The sequence below is a fragment of the Coregonus clupeaformis genome, unplaced genomic scaffold, assembly GCF_020615455.1.
Source record: "Coregonus clupeaformis isolate EN_2021a unplaced genomic scaffold, ASM2061545v1 scaf0362, whole genome shotgun sequence".
In the NCBI taxonomy this organism is placed as follows: domain Eukaryota; kingdom Metazoa; phylum Chordata; class Actinopteri; order Salmoniformes; family Salmonidae; genus Coregonus; species Coregonus clupeaformis.
Window position 1 is genome coordinate 235,001 of NW_025533817.1, and position 23,054 is coordinate 258,054.

At 46.3% G+C, this 23,054-nt stretch overlaps 1 protein-coding gene across 2 annotated transcripts in view; it reads right to left on the reverse strand.

Annotated features, from left to right (window-relative positions):
- Positions 1-23,054, reverse strand: part of LOC121583560 (transcription factor SOX-6-like) — a 107,234-nt gene that overhangs the window by 15,711 nt on the left and 68,469 nt on the right. For both annotated transcript variants that reach the window (XM_045215062.1, XM_045215061.1), the window contains exons 8-11: positions 18,003-18,152; positions 15,635-15,809; positions 14,507-14,697; positions 1,855-1,960 (exon numbers count right to left, since the gene is read on the reverse strand). In XM_045215062.1, coding sequence (XP_045070997.1) covers positions 1,855-1,960; positions 14,507-14,697; positions 15,635-15,809; positions 18,003-18,152 — 622 coding nt within the window. The remainder of the gene's footprint in view (positions 1-1,854; positions 1,961-14,506; positions 14,698-15,634; positions 15,810-18,002; positions 18,153-23,054) is intronic.

A 23,054-nucleotide genomic window follows, 5' to 3' on the forward strand; every position in this document is an offset into this window, starting at 1 on the left:
GTTGCTGCATGCTTTGCAAATATTAGTTTAAGCAACCTAAAGCTTTCTGTGAACTGCAGCAATGACAGAGGCCTGCTGTACAGTCATCTTCTGAATAACACTGTTTCTCCTCTGCAGGGAGATTGACCCCTGCCATGACAGACCTACAGTCAATAGGTAGCAGCTATACTCTGTTCAGGTATAGTCAGATACTACCAGTAGTTTTCCTCATGTTGGTGAGCAGAAAGGTGTCTGCAGTACACTGTGCTGCTGTGGAACACCGTGTTGCAGGGTAAAAAGTCCCTGCTTTAAGATAATGAATAATATGTACATGTGGTACCTGGCTCCTCCCTCAATGAATCACTTAAGGGTAAGGGGATGAAAATGCTGTTGACAGCTATGAATTACTTGAAAATGGCAAATAATTAAAGCAAATAATAATAATAATCTTATAAAATAATTGTTATATTTCCTATGCATTCTCATAGTAAACATGTCTTTTCTCAGATTTGCTCAACATAATGCCTCCAAACAAGAACCTCAAAAGTAAACACGGATCTTGTTCTCCAAAGTAAACACATTCTGGTTATAAAAAGAGACTTTAATGTAGCGCGTATCATGATAAAACCCTGTTCACAGCATTCATCTGGTGGTGCTGTTGAAAGAGACAGATATATTTGTGGAGATAGATGAAATGGTGACTGTGTTGGTGAGCTATGTGCATGTCTCTGGCTTCTAGCCACCACTCTCTCTCCCCCTGGGAAGAGGACCTCCGTGGCCCCTGCCTAATCCACAGCCCGCTGGGAACTCACTTCCCAGAGGCGTCTGGCACTAGCCTTTCCCTCGGCCCTGCACAGGACATAAAAGGGCACAACTGATCCCTGACGACAGGGACTGGTGCGCGCCTTGCTCCTGTCCTGACTCCACAGTAGCCACAGAAGAAAGGTTCCCACTGGGGTAACTGGGAGAGGCTGGGGACCTAGAGAACATCTGCCCTGAGGGCCAGAGGGGTGGAACAGAGTCTACTGCAGCTGACGACGTGGGAACTTTCCCTCTATAGCCACTAACTGCACCTCTAATCCTGAATTTATGGGTGTGCTGTGAAAGCAGACATGACAACTAATTTATGTTTCAGTTCTTTGACTTTGTCAACAAGCAGGTTTATGTGAGGTAGACCATACAATTTGTGAAACGTTGTGTGTTATAATTATTTTATTGGGAATGATGGGAAATGGGGAAATTGGTGGGAAATGTTTTTAAACGGCTTTTAGAAGGGATCTAAAAGAGGCGAGTGCTCTTGCATTGTCCTGAGAAATATCTCTCCCTCCATCTTGAGAATGTTTCAGCTATTAAAGGTGAGTCTGATCCATTTTCCCTCTGCTCGGGGCTCTGAAGTGCCATGGAAACTGACACAAATATTTATGTCAGACAAACATTGGCGCATTGAGGCATTCCTCGCCACTGTTTACACTCCAGGCCCACAAAGGGAGATGACGCTCTGTCACAAGTGTGCTACACGAATTTACACCTCTGTGCCCAGGACCTCAAACAAGCGCAGCGGCAGCCGGGACAGGCCTGGAGAAGGGCCAGCTTTGTCCTCAGGTATCCTGTCCTTCCCTCACCTACCTGTGAAAACCAGGGAGCAGTGGGCGCCTTCAAACACCACTATCCTCCCAACCCAGCCCAGCTCCCCCTGGTCTACTGCTCTGGCTCTGGCAGCCCTCACCTGTCTCTGGTACACTATAGGAACACACTGTGCACTGGGGAGGAATCCAGGCAGCAGTCTGAAGAATTCACTGTTACATAGAACTGACTGGATGGCTTTTCAGCATGGGAAAACAGAAGGGAATCTAGAGGAGAGAAGTCTGTACTTACCATCCAGATCCTCTGGCCTGGTGAGGTCGATGACTCTGTGACCAATTTTGCCATCCTCGCCCAGCTTGCTAAGGTGGTGACCAAGGCTCTCAAAGTGTGCCCGCTCCTACAGTACACGGAAACACAGAGGAACGAGAGAGAGAGAATGAGGAACCTGAACAAACTGCTGCATATGCAGTACATCTCTTTTCATATCAAGAGAATAGCTGATCAGTAGAATAACTGAATGAGTCATCTCTGAAATACATTATCTCTTTGAAATAACTGCTAGCTCTATTGTAGAGCCGCTCCTTTGACATGATGGAAGTGGATTGAGCTTGTCTTTATCACCCCGCCTGCATTCAGCAGATGCTATAATGTACGACAGGAGGGAGGGAGGTAGAGACAGTAGGAGCCAGGGGTGCTGTAAATAGAGTTACAGAGGAATACTTTGTGATCCTGAGCACACAATAGGGGCTTTGCTGTACATCCCCCTGTCTGTCTGTCTGTCTGTCTGTCTGTCTGTCTGTCTGGAGCTAGCGCCCAGAACTCAGCAGCCATCACTTATTCAGGGCTCATGCTTTATAGAACACACCGTGTTTTCCCTTTTGTCATGTTGCTTTATGCTCAGATTAAACTTGGCATCATGTTGTACTTGACGCACAATGAAACCCTGTCATTCAGCTCGCCTGTGACAATATTAAATGTCATGTCCGTGTGCATTTACAGAATAAAATAACAGCTTTCGGGGCCCTCTGAATAGTTGCTGCACATTACACTTAATGTATTATGCAGGGGGAGAGTGCCGACTGCTGCTCGCTCCATTGTTAAATGACCTAGTTCCGCAGTGAATGCGCAGGGCATTAGTACAGGGCTGTCTTCCTCTCTAAAGACTCAAGTAGGAGATGGACACTTTGACTCGGCATGACACAAATAATCTCTCCCCCTCGGATTCGCCTGGAAGACACTAAAAGCAGGCAGGTTGCCAGGGTTCAGCCGAGAGCATTTGTTTTACTCCCAGGGTGAGCATTCTATCTCTGCCAAAGGTGCACTATGTGTACCCCTCCTCTTCCTGTGTCTTTTCTGAGGTTGCCTATCACACGCAGTTTAAACAGACACTCAGGTGGGCTCCCTATACAATGCTAACAGCTCCCCTGCCACACACACAGACACTGACACCAACACACACATTCATCTTTCACTGTTCTCTGGACTTTCACTCTTTTGTTTGTGTTCTTGTTTGTCCACCCACATGGGAGCTTGTGTACCTCTTCTATCAAAGAAAATGTAATGTACCATTACACTTCAGTCACTGGAGGTTAATACAGAACATCATATGCAATACAATGCTGTTTAATTTACAGTACCAGTCAAAAGTTTGGACACACTTACTCATTCCAGGGTTTTTCTTTATTTTTACTATTTTCTACGTTGTAGAATAATAGTGAAGACATCAAAACTATGAAATAACACATATGGAATGATGTAGTAACCAAGAAAGTGTTAAACAAATCAAAATATATTTTATATTTGAGATTCTTCAAAGTAGCCACCCTTTGCCTTGATGACAGCTTTGCACACTCTTGGCATTCTCTCAACCAGCTTCATGAGGTAGTCCCCTGGAATGCATTTCAATTAACAGGTGTGCCTTGTTAAAAGTTAATTTGTGGAATTTCTTTCCTTCTTGCATTTGAGCCAATCAGTTGTGTTGTGACAAGGTAGGGGTGGTATACAGAAGATATACCTATTTGGTAAAAGGCCAAGTCCATATTATGGCAAGAACAGCTTTAAATTACTTTAAGACATGAAGGTCAGTCAATCCGGAACATTTCAAGAACTTTGAACGTTTCTTCAAGTGCAGTCGCAGAAACCATCAAGCGCTATGATGAAACTGGCTCTCATGAGGACCGCCACAGGAGAGGAAGACCCAGAGTTACCTCTGGTGCAGAGGATAAGTTCATTAGAGTTAACTGCACCTCAGATTGTAGCCTAAATAAATGCTTCACAGAGTTCAAGTAACAGACACATCTCAACATCAACTGTTCAGAGGAGACTGCGTGAATCAGGCCTTCATGGTCGAATTGCTGCAAAGAAACCACTACTATAGGACACCAATAAGAAGAAGAGACTTGCTTGGGCCAAGAAACACGAGCAATGGACATTAGACCGGTGGAAATCTGTCCTTTGGTCTGATGAGTCCAAATTTGAGATTTTTGGTTCCAACCGCCGTGTCTTTGAGAGTAGGTGAACGGATGATCTCCGCATGTGTGGTTCCCACTGTGAAACATGGAGGAGGAGGTGTGATGGTGTGGGGGTGCTTTGCTGGTGACACTGTCTGTGATTTATTTAGAATTCAAGGCACACTTAACCAGCATGCCTACCACAGCATTCTGCAGTGATTCGCCATCCCATCTGGTTTGGGCTTAGTGGGACTATAATTTGTTTTTCAACAGGACAATGACCCAATACACCTCCAGGCTGTGTAAAGGCTATTTGACCAAGAAGGAGAGTGATGGAGTGCTGCATCAGATGACCTGACCTCCACAATCACCCGACCTCAACCCAATTGCGATGGTTTGGGATGAGTTGGATTGTAGAGTGAAGGAAAAGCAGCCAACAAGTGCTCAGCATATGTAGAAACTCCTCCAAGACTGTTGGAAAAGCATTCCAGGTGAAGCTGGTTGAGAGAATGCCAAGAGTGTGCAAAGCTGTCATCAAGGCAAAGGGTGGCTACTTTGAAGAATCTCAAATATGAAATATATTTTGATTTGTTTAACCCTTTTTTGGTTACTACATGATTCCATATGTGTTATTTCATAGTTTTGATGTCTTCACTATTATTCTACAATATAGAAAATAGTAAAAATAAAGAAAAATCCTTGAATGAGTAGGTGTGTCCAAACTTTTGACTGGTACTGTAGTTTAACAGAATATGCTGATCAAAAGCATTACTTGGAGAAAAAAACAGACAATTGTTCATACATTTCTCAGACTCCATTGTCAAATTATTGAAATGTTTTTCCTCTTTCAATTTCCCTCTGGTAGGCCAATAAGACCTGAAAAGTATGACAAGAAGACAAATTGAGACATTTGAATTCCATTTCAAGTCTTTCGGCGCATTTCGATCATCCTGAGGCATTTTATTTATTCAAGAACTATTCCTCAAAAAGAGAGCGTATGTCACTTTCTGTGTGTGTCTCTGTGTGTGAAAGACAGAGAGAGTGCTGCAATTTACCATCACGCTTCAAGGACCAATCATTATGTATGGACATCTGAGTGATTCTGATCTACAATTAACCACTACCTGCTTATGGCCTGTGATTAGAGGCTGCCTATCTGCCTTGGCTTTGCTAACTTAAGTGTTTTCTAATTATGACATATGCACTGGTCCCCGCTGGGCAGAAGGCGCTTTGTAAAGATAAGATGGAGCGCCATGCCTTCCCAGCGCCACGCTCCGTGTGAAGCGACACACACTGCTGTATTCATCACCCAGCCACATTATTGCACTTAATGAAAGAGGCTAGCGGGCCGATGACAAATTGACGGATGTGTGATTAGTCGGACGGGCAATGGTGGCAGCAGCGACGGCGGAGCCTGGGATGGGATGCTACATGGACAGTCCTCTCCTCTCTGCCGGGAGGGCCTGGGAGGACTCAGCATTCTGGGGGAACAGTGTAATAAATTAGCCGTCTATCTCCCCCCCACTGGCCCCTGCTGATCAATCAAGGCCTTTTATAAACTCATGATCATTAAGCATCATGTTGGGCTGAGGAGATGGGGAACAGGAGCCATTCATCAAAGACTTTCATTAACAACTAGCTCAGCGCTAAACTTCTCCTTTCTCCACCACAAAGTCCCAGTGATCACACAGAGAGAGAACATCAGCTAGCGCACCAGTCAGCTGGGACCAGTGTTGAACAAGCCGGCTTATTGAATTAAGCCCTTATTACCTCCACATCATTCAATATAATATAACTTCTGTACAGGCTGATAATACATGAACAATCATTGTTACATTGGCCTATAACAGGTTGATTTAGGATGTGTTGTCTACTGTGAGGTAGTGTTTTGTGCAGCATGTATTCTTATGTACTCTACTGTACTCTACTGTAGCTGGACAGTACTGTATGTCAACCACAAGGTTAGAAAACACTGTGCAATTATGACTTTCTCTTTCCCTGTGTTGGCAATGCTAATGAACATTAGACTAAATCTGTGCAATATGCTACAATTAATTTCCATTACATTTTATATAGTATGTTTTATATACTTATTGGTTATAACCTTTATCATTTATATCCGGGCATTAGAATTACAGTTAAAATTATGGAGATAAATGATACGCACAACATCAGCCTTTTTGTTTCAAGGCTTGAAAATATTCAGTGAACTAATGCTACTTTACTACCCCTGCATCAAGTGCTGTGATAAATTAATGGCATTTTTATTATTTTATGGTGTCATGAAATTTTTACTGATCACTCTGGCACAGAAGAGTAGTAAAGGACATACGGTGGTATCCAGGGACGATGGCCCTCCGTCCGGCCAGAGAGGTAGATGCTACAGTATGCTCACCACCGCCTGTCTGCTGCATGCCCACTATAAAGGACATTTATAATGTACAGTAGTGGAGGATGGCAAGAGTAATTCCCTTCAGCAAATGGAGAAAAAAATAGGACAACTGGGAAAGGAGAGAGAGAGAGAGAGAGAGAGAGAGAGAGAGAGAGAGAGAGAGAGAGAGAGAGAGAGAGAGAGAGAGAGAGAGAGAGGGAGAAGCAGGGGGTGAAAGGGGGAAAATGCACAAGTGAAGGAGGCAGGGAATGAAGAAGAGAGAACATGAGAGAGGGGTAGAGAGAGAGAGAGAATACAAAATATATAATGGTACAAGTTGTTCCCCTCCCATTCTGACCACGGCCTCTGGCAAGTGAGCGGTCCTTCCCTCAAATGAGTTCAGCATGCAGCCCTTCATCCCACATCACAAATTATAGCGACGCGCTCCAAGCTCAAGTGGAAAAAAGCCACCCACAATAATCTCCTCCGCCCTGCCCCGTGCTCTTTTTGTCTCAAATTTGGTTACAAACACATTTTGTTCGATAGCAAATGGCTGCCCGGTGAAGTCATGCCATAGCCATAGAGAACAGAGCGGAGTGAGGGATGGCAGAGTCAGTGGAACTTCTTCGCTTAGCATTGGAGAAGTGTGGAACCCGAGAAGGCCCATGTCAGCACTGTGAAGAGGGCTTTAATCTGCCTGGCCACAGAACATGTGCCGGAGGCCCGCTTCTTTGCCCACAGCCACAGGGCGTATCCTGGGCCTGGGCAGCCCTGGCAGAGGCAGCTAGAGGCAGTGGTAAAGGAAGCAGAGGAAGAGGCAGAGAGAGGCAGGAGGCCCTGTGCATTGTGCCTGTGTCTACCCTGTATTTAGGCATCACACTGCCGTTCCACTCCTGACACTCCTTCCCCTCTCCTTTATAAATAGCCTGGCCACAGCCATATGGCCTTGGATTGTCCAGGCTGCTCCATACAACTGTAAGATAATAAGGATTGTTAGAGCCGTTTTAGGTCCGGTATTAAGGACAGCTGAAAACATTGACTGGATTTAAGTGAGAAAATGTAGAGAAGTCCTCCACTATTCTTCTGGTAAAGGGACTGATTCAGTAAGATAATGAAAAGCTTCACTTGAGTCGAAGCAGACGATAATCGAGCAGGACAGGTGCGTAAACCTTGGAGTTTGGTAATTTCAATTTTTCCGGTTGCCCAGGTGCACAGGGCTAATACCTTGATGAAAAAAGACAACTGACAAAGGCCATAATATTCTGTTGAATAACTGTTATTGTCATGTCTGTGAAAGCGGGCCTCGCAGCATGTGCTGCAGCTCACACACCTGGTCTATGGGGAGGTGAAGCACGCAGCTCTGTGATCTGACCACAATAGCAGGCTTTGTGTATCAGCTGTCACTCATCACAAAGGTCACATGTGGCCCAGAGTGGAGAACTTGAGGGCCTAAACCTAAAACCTCTGCAATCTGCGCCCTGCCCTGACTAAGATGGAGACAAAGTACCCTGGTATTACATCCCTTCTTCTCCTCCTAATCTGTTTTGTATTTCAGTTGTAACCAATTGCAATGTTATTTATAATGTTGCAGCTCTCCAGTAGTTGGTAGTTTTGAACCATTTACGTCTTAAGCACATCCAGTCGTGTGGTAAGCCGAGGGTTTCTTTCATGCAGTCTCTCGCTCTCTTTTCCCCTGTTCCCTGGGCCTCAGCCCTGCTCTACAGGAGCTCCACAGGCCTCATCCCCCAGGCAGGCACAGGATCACTCAGCCCATAGATGGGCCACTGCCCTAGACATCCAGTCCTCTGAGTCCTCCAGCCTCTACTGACACCACCAGGCTACCACCTCATTAAGAGAGAGGAGCATCACAGAGTAGCATCTTAGTTCAATTATGGAGCTGAACTGCTAACTGCTAGCCCTATTCCGGGCTGGACGCCAGATACATTTTTTGGTTTGTTTTTAATGACAGAATATGCTATCATACACCAGGCCGAGATGTTCTTCTCTTTTTCTATGGAAGGAGAACAAGTCAGCCCCACAAAACCTGACCTTTCAACTTCATTTGCAAATGGTGCATTTTATACATTGCTGTCTCTGTTCTGTGCTGTAAAGGCCTTTCTGTCAGAGCTCTGCAGTGGTTTTTTATTCCACACTGTGTTGAGATCATTTGCTGGTGTATTTTTACGGGTTTCCAGCTCTCAATGACCCTGAACTGTTGACTGGCTCCTCCAGGGACTGTTAAATTGGGCTCACATCTCTGCCTTATCAAACCCTCTGCTTACAATAACACAACACCACCATAACCACAACAATATGGAGAGTGAACTGAGTGACCTGGCGGACACAGGAACCTTTATGTGCCCACTGTAACAATGCTGCAGCAGAGCATAACAGGCCCATTGTGGCGTGTTCTCTCTCCCCAGTCTTTGTTGTACAGAGGCCCGGCCGGCAGTGAGTGTGGCTCTCTCTGCAGGTCTAGAGCTTTGGGCCAGTAAAATTTTTGAGCGGCTGCAGTGCATTGGCAATTCACCATTTTACACCGCAATGACGGAAAATAAGGGAGCTACCTCAGCCAACATCCCAACCAGGATGCGGCCTTGATGTCTTTTTGGGGAGAGGCGAGACAGAGAGACAGAGAGAAAAGAGAGAAAGAGTGGGTGGTATTGTTTCAGTCCTGGCCTGGGACGGACGCCCACACACACCCACCCACAACCTCATTCAGAGTCATAGACTATTTTTATTCCTTTGACAGATGTGAACAATTGGACAAAGCATTAATGTAAGCAATACTCAACAATGGCACTTGCTGGCTATGGCCAGTGTCTGGGAGCAGAACATAATCTAATTTGGATAGCCAAACCCATGTATGCCAGGGTTTTTACATTGCAGCCAAAAAGCCTTGGTTGGCAATTTCCAAGACAGCAGTCGAAAAGCAGCAGAAAATTGCTTCCAGGGCTGCAGACCAGACAAGATTATATTCAAAGTCTTTGTGAGGGCTTTGCCTGAATAGGACCCCAGCACACACACAAACACACACACACACACGCACACATACGCACACACACAGATTAGAGCGAGAAGAGCATTTCTACTACTTGCAAAAGGTTAGGAGTCAGGACTTTGTGGAACACCAGCAAAGCTCCATTTGAATATGTTAGGCTCTGAGCTGTAGGACATGGGAAAGAGAATATTATACTAATCAATAATGTAGGGAGGAGGGGGTGTCAAGGGGATAGGGGCAGTTCAATAGGTTAATTCACTGGCCTTTCACCCTTTGATTCCAGTTTGGGAGATGTCAGCAGAGGAATATATTGTATTTCTACACACAGCCTCCAGTTAACAGTGGGTACTACCAAGACCAAGACAAGAGCTATGGGAATATCAACCAAGACAAGAGCTATGGGAATCTTAATCAAGACAAGAGCTAAAGGAATATCACCAATCTGTGACACCTGAATCAGTGACTCTGTAGCCAGTTTTCTCCTCGATCTCAGTTCATATAGGACAAGCTATGAAATCTTCAACCTGCAGATGAATACACCCAATCCTAACAGTTTTACATTTTACATTTTAGTCATTTAGCAGACGCTCTTATCCAGAGCGACTTACAGTTAGTGAATACATATTTTTTTATACTGGCCCCCCGTGGGAATCGAACCCACAACCCTAGCGTTGCAAACGCCATGCTCTCCCCTACCCCGGCCATTCCCTCCCCTACCCTGGACGACACTGGGCCAATTGTGCGATGCCCATGAGTCTCCCGGTCGCGGCCGGCTGCGACAGAGCCTGGATTCGAACCAGGATCTCTAGTGGCACAGTTAGCACTGCGATGCAGTGCCTTAGACCACTGCGCCACTCAGGAGTACCAGAGTTTTACCAGTTCTAGCTACCTATGCTAATAGCAGGAGACAATTCCAGGAGTTACAAATGGATCCTGTTGTATTTGACTGTACGCATTCTCGGTTGTTCTAGATAAAAGCATCCACTAAGCAAATAAATAATGGAACAAAGTAATTGCCCTCTACAGACAATAATACCTTTAGATAAATATTTCAAAAAGGTAAATTGTGAGAGGCTTGGAAAAGCTTTTATTGTACTGATGGGATATAGTAAAAAAGGACAAATAGAAAACAGTAAAGCATGAATATTTTACATGTCCTCAACAAGAAGGTAGAGGACTAGTGTACTGTAGAATAAAAGGACGTCTTCCACCTCAAAGGGCAGTAGTATGGAGAGAAAGATGAGGAGGAACGGAGAGAGAGAGAGAGAGAGAGAGAGAGAGAGAGAGAGAGAGAGAGATGAGAGAGAGAGAGAGATGAGAGAGAGAGAGAGAGAGGGGAGGGCAGAAGAAAGAGACTAGAGAGAGAGAGAAAGAGAAAGATGAGAGAGAGAGAAGAGAGAGAGAAGAGAAGAGAGAGTAAGAAGGGCCATATGGAGGGATCCCTGTAATAGGGGTGAGAGAGGAGGAAGGGATGCATTGTGCTCCATGGACACACTTTGTATTAAAAGATGAATTGATCCATCTGTAAGCAGCACTTAGCCCCACTCTCCGGCTGGGTCGTTACACTGGGATAAATCAATATTTAATATCCCCCTCCAACAGCCACACTAGATGATTTTAACCTCTCCTTAATCCCATTTATGTTACTTTTCCAGAATCTTCATGTAAGCTTTCACTGTGATAAACTTCCAAACAGCCGACCGGGAGCACAGCTATTAAAGAGCACACAGTATTTATGTCAGGTGAGGCGCTTGGCTGAAATATTAATATTCTGAAACTGACCAAAGTGAAAGCTTTTATCTGGGCCGTCCGGGCCTGTGCAGGCTGTCGGCTTGGCTTGTATCAGGGGAAGGGAAGGCCACTCCGTGCTGTGCTGCGCCAGGCCAGGCCAGGCGCTCTCTCCTTCCCCCCTCCCTCCCTCCTTCCTTCCCTCCCTCCCTCCTTCCTTCCCTCCCTCCCTCCTTCCCAGGCTGAATTACAGCCTTCTGTTTTTTTACTGCTCCACTGTGATGATCACTCTTCTGGCTCACTTGTTAGAGTGTGTCCCAGCACAGAGCACACACACCATCCTTATAGGGACAGTGTCAGTGGAACTGTCTTTATCTGCCTTTGGTCTAGGGATGGAGCCAAGCATGGCTACAGAAGACTGATCATATTCACTACTACATTGACCTCAGAGTTGATTCTGCACATTTCACATTGGAATGTCTCTTTGGTATGACCGAGACAGCATGAAGAGCTGGTACTCAGTCCCTCTCTAAGCACTTGTAGCATCAGCACTTATACTTCAGTCATTCACCCACACTTAGAAAAAGGGGTTCCAAAAGGGTTCTTCGGCTTTCCCCATAGGATAACCTTTTCTGGTTCCAGGTAGAACTATTTTGGGTCCCATGTAGAACTCTCTGCAGAAGGGTCTACATGGAACCCAAAAGGGTTCTACCTGGAACCAAAAAGGGTTCTTCAAAAATAATTTTTTTATTTTTAGTAGACTTACAGTTAGTGAGTGCATACATTATTTGTTATACTGGCCCCCCGTGGGAATCGAACCCACAACCCTGGCATTGCAAACGCCATGCTCTACCAAATGAGCTACATCCCTGCCGGCCATTCCCTCCCCTACCCTGGACGACGCTGGGCCAAATGTGCGCCGCCCCATTGGTCTCCCGGTCGCAGACGGCTACGACAGAGCCTGGATTCGAACCAGGATCTCTAGTGGCACAGCCTTAGACCACTGCACCACTCGGGAGGTAAAGAGTTCTTCAAAGGAAAACTGAAGAACCTTTATTGGTTCTAGATAGCACCTTTTTTTCTAAGAGTGCGGGAGAGGTAGTGCCAAGGGTTTCATGCTAACTCATTAGAGATGCAGCTACTTCTCCTAAACATAGCTGTGCCACTGGTAAGCTTTCCTCTGACAGACCCAGGTGGGAGGATGGAGAGAGAGGCCAGGCACACAAAGGCTTTGTGGTGTGTACCGTTACCTAGGGCAACGCGATAACCCCAAAATACCAGTCATATTTTCAACTGATAGCCCACCTAATTATAATTTGTTGTTCTTGGCCGTGTACTGTCAATGCTGTGATCTTGAACCGCAAGCCTCCCCAGTCTTACCTCGCTGTTACATTGACTCTTACATTGCACTGACTCCATGCACACACAATGGGCTCTACCCACACACCCACACATATTTCCAATGACATTTTTTTTCTTTAACTCAGCATTGTTGGAAAAGGACCCGTAAGTAACCATTTCACTGTTAGTCTACACTTGTTGTTTATGAGGCATGTGACAAATAACTCTTTATTTGATATGACATCAAAGCCTTTCGCCCCGCATTTACCCACCATCTTTAATATCTTTCTCACTCTCTCTGTCTCTCTCTGTCTCTGTCTCTCTCTCTGTCTCTCTCTGTCTCTGTCTCTCTCTCTGTCTCTCTCTCTGTCTCTCTCTCTCTCTGTCTCTCTCTGTCTCTGTCTCTCTCTCTGTCTCTCTCTGTCTCTGTCTCTCTCTCTGTCTCTCTCTGTCTCTGTCTCTCTCTCTGTCTCTCTTTCCTCAGACAGTACACAGACTGAAAAGGGTAGAGCAGAGGTGAGGAGTGATTGACAGTGTCAGCCCCTGTTATAAATACACACAGCTCACCTGAGAGGATTGTTTAAACACAGGCTGACTAGACAGGCCCACAATGCAGTCGAAACTAAAACTAAAGCCAACAAAAGAGAAAAGCGTTAAGCTCTACCTGCTAAGAACAATGGCGTGGTAGGTGTTTGCTGCCTGTTGAAAACAGTTCCTTTCAGGGCATTGTTCGCACGCTGCATTCATATCATGTAGGAGCAGATTCTGGAGCTTGGCTCACCTTAGAGTCAGGGAGGTAGAGAACACTACAGGGCCATCCCGCAGACACACAGACAGACAGACAGTGACTGAGTGGAAACGGGAGATGGGAGAGTTAACATTACTCTACGGGCCTCAGACTCACCCACCTTTGCCTTGTCCCACTTAGTGGATAACGAACAAAGACAGAGAAACGGAGGAAGCGTAACTAGCTAACAGTAACAGTTATGAGGGTGGGGTGTTAAGTGTTAAGGGGTACAACTAGAAAAAAATGGTAGTGTGTTTTTCCTTTTTTAATGATGCAACTCTGTGAGATGGGACTGAACTTTCAATACAAAAACCATACAAAAGGTTTTATTGTCTGGTTGCATGGCAAGACAATTTTATCCCACTGAGTTCTTTAACTATAGGCCATGTCCCTTGACTTGACACACTTCAGTCTGAGCTCACTGCATTGCCACCTGTGTAGACACAGATTTACCCCTAATATTAAATTAAAGAAGAAATCAAAATAGATATTCATTGACTTTTTTACATATACATTGACCTAGTTGAATGTGTTGGTTCAAAGTGTCAGGTGTTGAAATATTAATGAAGCTTTGCTCCCAGTTCCTGCCTGCTCCTCACAGCCAACTGGCAATATGGCACCAATCAGAGGGAGGAGGATGTTTTTTTCTCTCCTTGATTGACTCATCGCTTGAAGATATTTTAAAAGGGAGTCCCAGGGAGGGGAGTGTGTGTGCTCCTGGTACAAAGCACCCCTGTCCCATGTCGAGGGACGGAGAGGGCCGTATGTCTGCTTTAATTGGGCAGAGACATCAGAGTGTTAACCCGCACCGGGCAGCACCATGGTCCGTTCCTCTACCACCAACAGCAACACACACACGCAAACACCATAATGCACGCACGCACACACACACACGCGCACGCACACACACACACACACACACACACACACACACACAGCCATGCCAATGTCAATCAAAACCACTACTCTGGACTAGGATTAAAGACAAACATTGGTCTGAAGAACTATATCTAAAAAAGAAAATAGCGGAAATCACTTTACTAGTTCTGGTTTTGGGCTACTCACAATGTACTCAGTGAACCAGCTCTGTTGGTGAGGACAAAAGAGGGAGGGAGGGAGAAAAGAGACAGAAAGAGAAGAGTGAATAAACAGAAAGCAACATACAGGAAGATACATGGAAGAGAGGAGAAAAGGAATGAGAGAGAATGAGACAGAGAGCTGGATGGACAGACAGACAGACGGACGGAGGGGGCAGGCATTCTGACCTTGTCAGCCCTGCTGCAGTTGTTGAGGCCCATGCCTGTGAGGGCAGAGAGCTTGGCCTCCATGCCCTGCTGGTGGTGCTGCAGCTGCTCTCTCTGGATCTGTTCTCTCATCTTCCTGGCCTCCTGGATGGCCTTCATCACCGCATCCTGGTCCCCGAACAGCGCTGTGGAGTTCAGGCTGGACAGGATGTCTGGGGGAGGGAGGGACACGCCCAGTTAAAAACACACACACATAAACAGTAGATACACATACACACTATTCATTTTGATTCACAGTGAATGAGCCCACTGACAGGTGTTCATCATCCTATGTGGAGAATCAAGCCTTGTAGGAGGTCCTCCTCCTTTTTCCAGTGAGTGTGTATGTGTGTGTGTGTGTGTGTATGTGTGTGTGTGCTGCCTGCATCTGTGTACGTGTGGGGCTGTTTTAAATACAGCGAGAGGCAGTAGACCGAGTCTGTCGCCTTCTTTGTGTAATTAACATCTCAAAGTTAGGTGAGGAGGGATGACAGTTAAAAACACAGAAATAGAAGAAAAACAAACATAGGGACTGGGTTTAAAGCCCCCGGTCTGAGCCAAACAGCGGAAATACAGCCACTTTAATGAAAGACTGCATTTAATAACAGTTAGCAAAGGCTGAGTAGAAAGGCTTAACATGAGAGGGATGGTGAAACGTGAGACCTCTTAAAAACAAATAATGTGTTACAACATCCGCAGGTCTATATTGCATGGTTTTTAATACCAAGGTTCTACCGAGAATAGGAGTTGCAATTGTGTCAACAGTTTCGTCTACATAGGGATAAACGTCATTCACTTTTGTTTAATCCAGATAAAAAAAATTGCCAACATTCTGGCTGGTCACATTGTTCAAAGCCATTTGTACACCTTGACAGTGTGAAATATTGTATGTTCAACTCCCATTATCTAAACACAGAAAATAAAACCAACAAAATATCCAGCTTTGATCCTATATCAATGTTATGGAATTATACTGATCTTTCTATGTGATCTAGGGGGTGGCCAGTTCAAAACAGATCTGTGTGTGCTCCTGTGTGGTTATTCAATCAGTATGTATTAACTATTGGAGATGGAGCTGGAGGTGAGATGCAGAGTGTGGCCAGTTCTTACCCAGAGAAGACCCACGGCCCATGCCTCCGAGGGGACTGGGGATGCCGCTCTTGGACAGGCTGTTGGGGCTGGTCTTGCTGCCCGTGAACAGGCTGTGTGTGGGGGACGTGGGGGACTTGACTGGCTCAGCCGTCTTGGGCCGGGCAGACAGGTTGAGAGGCTGCGTTCCCTCCTCCTTGTGGAGATGGGGTAAGGGAAAGGAGTGGGAGAGAGCGAGAGCGAGAGATAGGAGAGAGCGAGAAAGAGAGAGCGAAACAGACAGAAAGAGGGGGAGAGAGATAGAGAGGGAGAGACAGCGGGAGAGAGAGGAGATCGATGTGAATAAGGGCCCACACATCCTGTTGGAGTATGTGTGGGCTCCCAGACAACACTCTGCTCCTGACTAATTACTAGTGCTCCTATCTGACCGTCCACTGCTCCCCCCTCTCCTCTCCCCTTCTCTCCTCTCCCCTCTTCTATCCTGCTCTGCTCTACTCTCCCCCTCTTTTCCTCTCCTCTCCCCTCCTCTCCTCATTCATCTGCTGGCACCGTGCCATCATGGCCGTCCTCACAGTTGCCGAGCGCCTTTGTTCACAATAATTAAATCAGATTTTTGCCTCTCTGTTCATCTTCATCTGTTCTCCCTCTTCTCTGGTCTAAGAATGAATAATAACCACATTACAGAGATGCATGGTGATGATTAAAGATGGTTGTAAGTAACAGTCATCAAACGTCAGTTGCGTTATCTAATTCATTAAGTTGTTTTCCAATTTCCTTTCTCATTTGCGGATACTGGTGTTAGTCATTTGTTTCATGTAATACTGCATCCGACAGTGTGTAATAAATTGTATAACTGGCTTAGAATGCATTCTTAGTGAAGTTGGGTGAGTTAATGTGAGATGTCAGGTCACAGAAGGACATGTCTGCTGGGCTGGTTGCAGTGCAGCACAGAGCAGCAGTAAGTTGTGATTGAGGCTGATGGTGATCTGTGGTGTTCCCCAGGGCAGTGTCTAGGAGCTCTTGGAGAGGATACCTGCTACCTGACTGGATGGTACTGTAGGTATTACACACGTACCAATGGAGGAAAGTACCTGGGTGGGTCAAGGATAGCTCTACTGCCTCCTTATCTATCTTTCTAGTGAAGTCTCATCACTGATATTAGTCTGTATGCTGTTGTTAACAGTCTTTTTCAAAGCCCAAGTGTCTTCTTGTCCAAACATATGGCTGGCTCAGACACAGACTGCCTCAAGGCCTTGTTATTGCTGTGCCAATAACAGTTTGTCATCCAATGAAGCCAAAAGCTGACAAACAAAACTAACAGCAATCTAATTCTAACTAAGGATGAATACAGATGGGGCTTTGGGGACATATGTACTTTACATTAGTGTTTAGTTATTGATAGTTCAAGTTCACAACCTTGTAGTGTTTAGAAGTACGATACATACCCATAGAGCCAATTCAGAACGTCAACTCAATGTCAAAATATTTGAGTGAAAAGGCCTGTAGGATCTGTACAGTGCCTCTTATCTAACAAACAGCCTTAATGACATAGATCCTATAAAGTGACAGTGTTGAGGAGACAGCTTGATACAGGCCCATGGATGAGCTTTCAGGAGGCTGTGTGCCTGGGGTTGTGGGGGAGGCAGTGTTTTAGCTCCAGATCCTGCATGCTGAAGAGAATACCAGAGAGAGAGAGCTGCACTACCATTCAATTACATGATTTAAGTCCCTTCACTATTGTGATATTAAGCTAAACTTTTCCAAATGGAGGCATGTTTCTGATTTTGGCCTCTAATGGTGAGAGGATGATGTATCTACCCTATGCTCCATACAGAGGTCTGGTGGATCCAGGCCATGCAGTAGCAGGCCCTGCTCTCTGGTTTATTTACAAGACAATAAGACCCATCAATTCCTCCTTTCCCTTCACTTTTTAAACTGCATTAACATACGAGTGATTCTCTCTCTGTTCTAATGGTTTTGTTCCATCCCAGTGGATGTGATAATAAAAAAGGTTCTGCTGTTCCTTGTGATCTGAAACCATGTGTTCCACAAATTCTCTCACTTAGAGCGCCCACAGCCATAGCAACCATGTCCACAGAGTTCTGGTTGAGAGAGAGCGGGCCTTGTTAAAGGCCCACAGATTGATGGGCCGGTAAGACGTTTGGCCCAGTATTAGCACAGAACACAGAACAGCAGCACCACTACCACTGCTACCACTCATTTACTGAGCAGGCAGCAGGCTGGGTCAAGCACCACTCCAGTACTTAGGCGGTGGGCTGTGGGTGGGTTAAGTGATGGGTGAGGGTAGGCAGGGCTACCTTGACTTGAGTGGCAGGGGCATTGGGCAGTGGGTGGTGGGCTGTGTGAGGGATGAGAGGCGGGGGCCTACCTTGATTTGAGTGATAGGGCTGGAGGATCTCTTGTCGTTCTTCAGGCCGGAGGGGGAGATGGGTCCGCTGTTGTTGGGAGGCTGGGGGAGTGGCGGCATCTTGGCTCCAGGAGAGACCTGCATGCTGGCAAGCTGGGCGGCATACAGTTGCTGTAGGGAGGAGAGGGAGGAAACCCACAAGGCGTTAACATCCAAAGCCAGACACCATTCAAAGCTTTTTTTTTCTTTTTCTCTCTCTCTCTCTCTCTCTCTCTCTCTCTCTCTCTCTCTCTCTCTCTCTCTCTCTCTCTCTCTCTCTCTCTGTCTCTGTCTCTCTGTCACTCTCTCTCGCTCTCTCTCTCCCTCTCTCTCTCTCTCTCTCTCTCTCTCTCTCTCTCTCACACGTCTTCCTCTCTTTCCATGCCTGGCAGAGAACCTCCATCAAAGGTCTTTACTGTATATCAAAGCTTGAATCCAGGGAGAGACAGCAGCCTTTTTAAAAACCACACAGCCATGGCTCTCATTCAGCACACTTGGAGCGCTCTTTTTCCGCTCATCACAGAGAGAAGTTTTCAGACAACGTGAGAGAGACTGTTCTGATTTCCCTCCACCCTCCACTGTGGAAGGAGCTGCAGTAGAGAGGTTTCTGTTGGAGTTTCTGGCCTGTAATAGGACCCTATAACACAGCCACCTGAGCTGGCCCTCTATACGCCTGCCATCCCACACTTAGAAAACCAAACCCAGTTGGACTCCCATCACAGAATACATTAAACGCATACATTATTAAGGCCCCATCCTGCTTGCTGCACAAAGACCATTGATGTCATCATGCTTGTTTTCCTTGGCGATAAATCAGTAACTTTACTAACCAGTGGTGACTTACCACTCAGACGTGTGGTTTTGATGACTGGCTAAGCGTTCAATGACAATCACTTTTCCACACAGCAAAGGGATTGAACTCTGTATAATATTCTATATGTCTACTGCTGTCCTGATTATCTGGCAGGCGCTCAGTGGATAGGTTATTACGGATACTGATGTCTTTTGAAAACATATTAAAAAATGTCAGACACACATCACAGAAAATGGGTGTTGGGTCAAAAAATCCCACAACACAATAAACGTCATCATTTAAATAAACTTTAGATATAAGGAAGGCAGATTGTCTATCATTGATGAAAACTGGAGGCTTTAGTGATGCTGTTAAAACTTCTAGGCACTATGAACATGTGAACTATAATTAATGGGTATCTAACATTCAAATACAAATCTGAGTTTCCACTCTTTTCCAGTCAGTTTGAACACAGCATAAATTAGATTGTTTTATGATCAGGTCTGGAGTTTATTATGTTTTTGTACTGGCCCCTCTCTAAGACCCACTCCCCTATGTTGACAGCACTACTGTCTGCCTCAGGCTATTATTGATTGGCCACCAGGTAAGTGGTTAAATTGGCTTTTGTCCCCTGCTGTAAGTGGCAGGGGCCTGTCAAATAGGACTGCTGTCTCAGAGTGAGGGCTAGGTAGAGTACAGTATGTACAATCTCTCACAGCTCCAGACCAGACAGATACCACCTCATAACTCTCTGACAAGCCTTCTGGCTCAGAGTAGGTAAGCCGCTCTGTTTCTATGTTATTCAAACAGATGGCGTTGTCAAGGAGAATTTACTTTCTGTTCGGTATGACCAATCAGCATGCCTTGTCTCATTTCCTGGTTTGCCAGGGCCCCATACAGACTCCATTTGTGTGGATGGAAAAAGTGGCGCAGCCCCGGTGGCCTGTGTGCCCCACCCTCCGTAGTGCAGACGCAGACTAAAGCCAAACAAAGCACTTTGTGTCCTGCTCACATATCTCCAGATATAAACATGTATACTCTCCTGTACCAAACTTTATCGCCGCCACATACACAGCACACAAAAGGTTCATTCTTCTGGGGGACCCGAGGCGCACAACAGCACATGGGCAGCGGAAATGACCGACTGATTATGTTCCCACAATGATAGCACTGCCCCCACCTCACACACAAACAGCCTTTTGTCTTCAAGGGGCCACCGAAATGGACACAACTCTACCCCCCCCACCTCACTAATACAACGTTGAGTTAGTTTGAGCATTTTGGGTTAGGGTGACATAGTTGTTTGCTGAAGTAGATTGTGGAGTTGAGCATGGCTCTCGTCGAGCTGCCTGACTATGTCTCTAGGCTACACGTGAGGCTCCAGTCTGTGTAGGAGCGGAGCGGAAGCCGAGTCTGTTGGACAGATGTTTGTTAACAGAGCTGTAGATGGGCAAAGCCCCTGACCTCGAGTGGGAAGAACTTTATTGTTCCGGAAAAATAGCATAATTGGGTTTTGCTTCAAATTAGAGGCAGTCAGCCTGGCTTTTGTGAGGCCTGATTAGCAGGTCGTAGCCATGGGGTGAGGAGCTGCAGCTCTACCCAGCACAGCCAGACTCCAGGAGGTAAGAAACAATAAATACAATCAGGAGAGCAGGAAGACATGCAGGAGGGAGGTGTGACACGACACACAGCCACCGCTAACTAATCCATGCACCGCTCAAGGACAGAGAGGAGGTAGGGCTGCGGAGGGCTGCCACGTCTTCAGTGTGTTTCAGCCTAGTTGTGTAAGAATGTATGTGTTAACTAGCTGGGTACTAGGTGAAACAGAGGGGTGTGAGTTTGAGGGAGGGAGAGGGAGGGAGAGGGGGAGACAGGAGACAGCCACTGGCTGACCTGACTGACTAACACCGTCTCTGTCCAGGACACATGTTCCAGTCCCCTAACTGAAGGACATCTGCCTGCCTGCCTGCTTGTCTCACAGAGGTCTCTCCCGGTAGGCCCACACACTTACTCCCTTCCCCGCACCCCCCACCATCTTGCAGGTCTGCCACACCAGAAGGTGCCTGTTGGTAATGAGGGTCATACTGAAAGTCAATGGTAAGACAGGGATCAGGAGCTGGGACTGGGGCAGGGGCTGGGACTGGGACTGGGGCAGGGGCTGGGACTGGGACTGGGGCTGGGGCTAGGAAGAGCTGGCTTGGTGCCCCAGGTCCACAACGGCCAGCATGCAGCAGGTCGAGTCCTGAGTCGTCTCTGCTCTCTGCTCTCATCAGTAGCAGTAGTGGTTTCACCCTGCACTCTCCTATTGCCACAAAAACAAACTATTCTCAAGCACTAAAACACTTGACTTCACTGTCCTTACCAATTAAAATGGAAACAGCTATTGAGGGTAGGAATATGCCAGAATGTTTGTGTTGAGTGAGTGTACGTGAGAGAGAGAGAGAGAGAGAGAGAGAGAGAGAGAGAGAGAGAGAGAGAGAGAGAGAGAGAGAGAGAGAGAGAGAGAGAGAGAGACAGACAGACGGACGGACGGACAGATAGAGAAGAAAAGAGAGAGACAATGGGGGTGAATAATGACTACTTTTAACACAACAAGTTATGTCTATGATAAATGTAATGTTATGGTTTCCGTGCTATACTATAAATCGTTGGGGCTGGTAAAGTTTCCTGTTTTTCTGGATGTTTGACATTATGCTCCCTCAGCCCTCACCCCTCCCCCATGGCTCTGCTGGGCAGGCAGACAGGCAGGCACAGAGGTCCTGCTGCCTGGGTTCTCCTGGGATGATGCTATTTCTGCCAGAACACAGAAACATGAACTAAGACTGAACAAAGCCTCTGTGTTGACTCCTACAGTATCCACTTCCTCAAAGAAAACAGTTAAAACACACACACACAAACACACACACCCTTCCTGCGACCCCGTCCCTCCCTCCTACTCTCCCTCCTTCCCTTCCTCCCTCCCTCCGTCTCTCCCAGAAGAGCAGAGCACATCTCAGAGAGCATGTTCCAAATGAGCGCTCCAGGCCCAAGGTCAGCTTGTTAGCCTCTAGTAATTAAAAACAAGCCCTCTGGAGGCGGCAGAGGTTAAACGAGGAGGTTCACTTTTCTGCCTGCGACAACATTATACTGAGATTACACACTCCACTGATGATGTTGGACATCTCAGCACATGTCCAGACCATGCTCCCAGCATATTAGACTCAACAGAGGCTATTTAGATATAGTATAGGGCATATATATATAAAAGGCAACAGATCAATTACAATTTTTTATGTTTAAGGAAAACTCATTATTTTGCATCTTGGATAAACCAATCCATTCGGAACAAAATAATTATTGTCAGCCAAAATTAATTAGATGTGTGTTGTTTCAGCCTGCTATTCGTTAAGTTTCCACACTTTTAATTTGGTGTAAAAAGAAAAGGAAATGCAACTAGAGAGCAGCATTGATAACAGGCAGAGTAGGTTCTGTAAGTTGCCTCTGCCATTTGTGTACTTGGGGCAGAGGGAGGGTGAGGGGGATGTGGAGTGGGCTTTGGGGGAAAAACAGGGAGGGAAAAAAACATTTCTCAGAAAAACAAGCTGTGGAATCTTGTTTGTTCTTAAAGAGAAGGGCAGGGCCAAAGCTCAGTGACAGATGCTGTAAAATACAGTGGCAGATTTGGACAGCCTTCCTGCTCCCAGCCCTAATGGTGCATTACACACTTCCAACAACTGAGGCCTCAGATTCAACTCACTCTGACGCAACAGACACACTACAAATTACTGAAAGATGACAAAGCTATACTTAACATCACGGCATTGTGAGTGTGATGTGCTATTGTCTGTCCTCTGAGGCAGCTCTCTCTCTCTCTCTCTCTCTCTCTCTCTCTCTCTCTCTCTCTCTCTCTCTCTCTCTCTCTCTCTCTCTCTCTCTCTCTCTCTCTCTCTCTCTCTCTCTCTCTCTCTCTCTCTCTCTCTCTCTCTCTCTCTCTCTCTCTCTCTCTCTCTCTCTCTCTCTCTCTCTCTCTCTCTCTCTCTCTCTCTCTCTCTCTCTCTCTCTTAGTCACCTCTGCCTTGCCTCTGCTGAGCAGTGGGGTGGACATGAGGGCATTAATCATGCTCCGGTGCATCCCGCCGTTTAAAAGGCAGCGCAGCGCCAGCCCCGTTTGCCACAAGGCTTGTACAGGCTCATTGCCCAGGGCGACCAGGCAGGCTGACCCAGGCGAGGCCCAGATGTCAGGAGCGGAGGCAGGCGTCCTG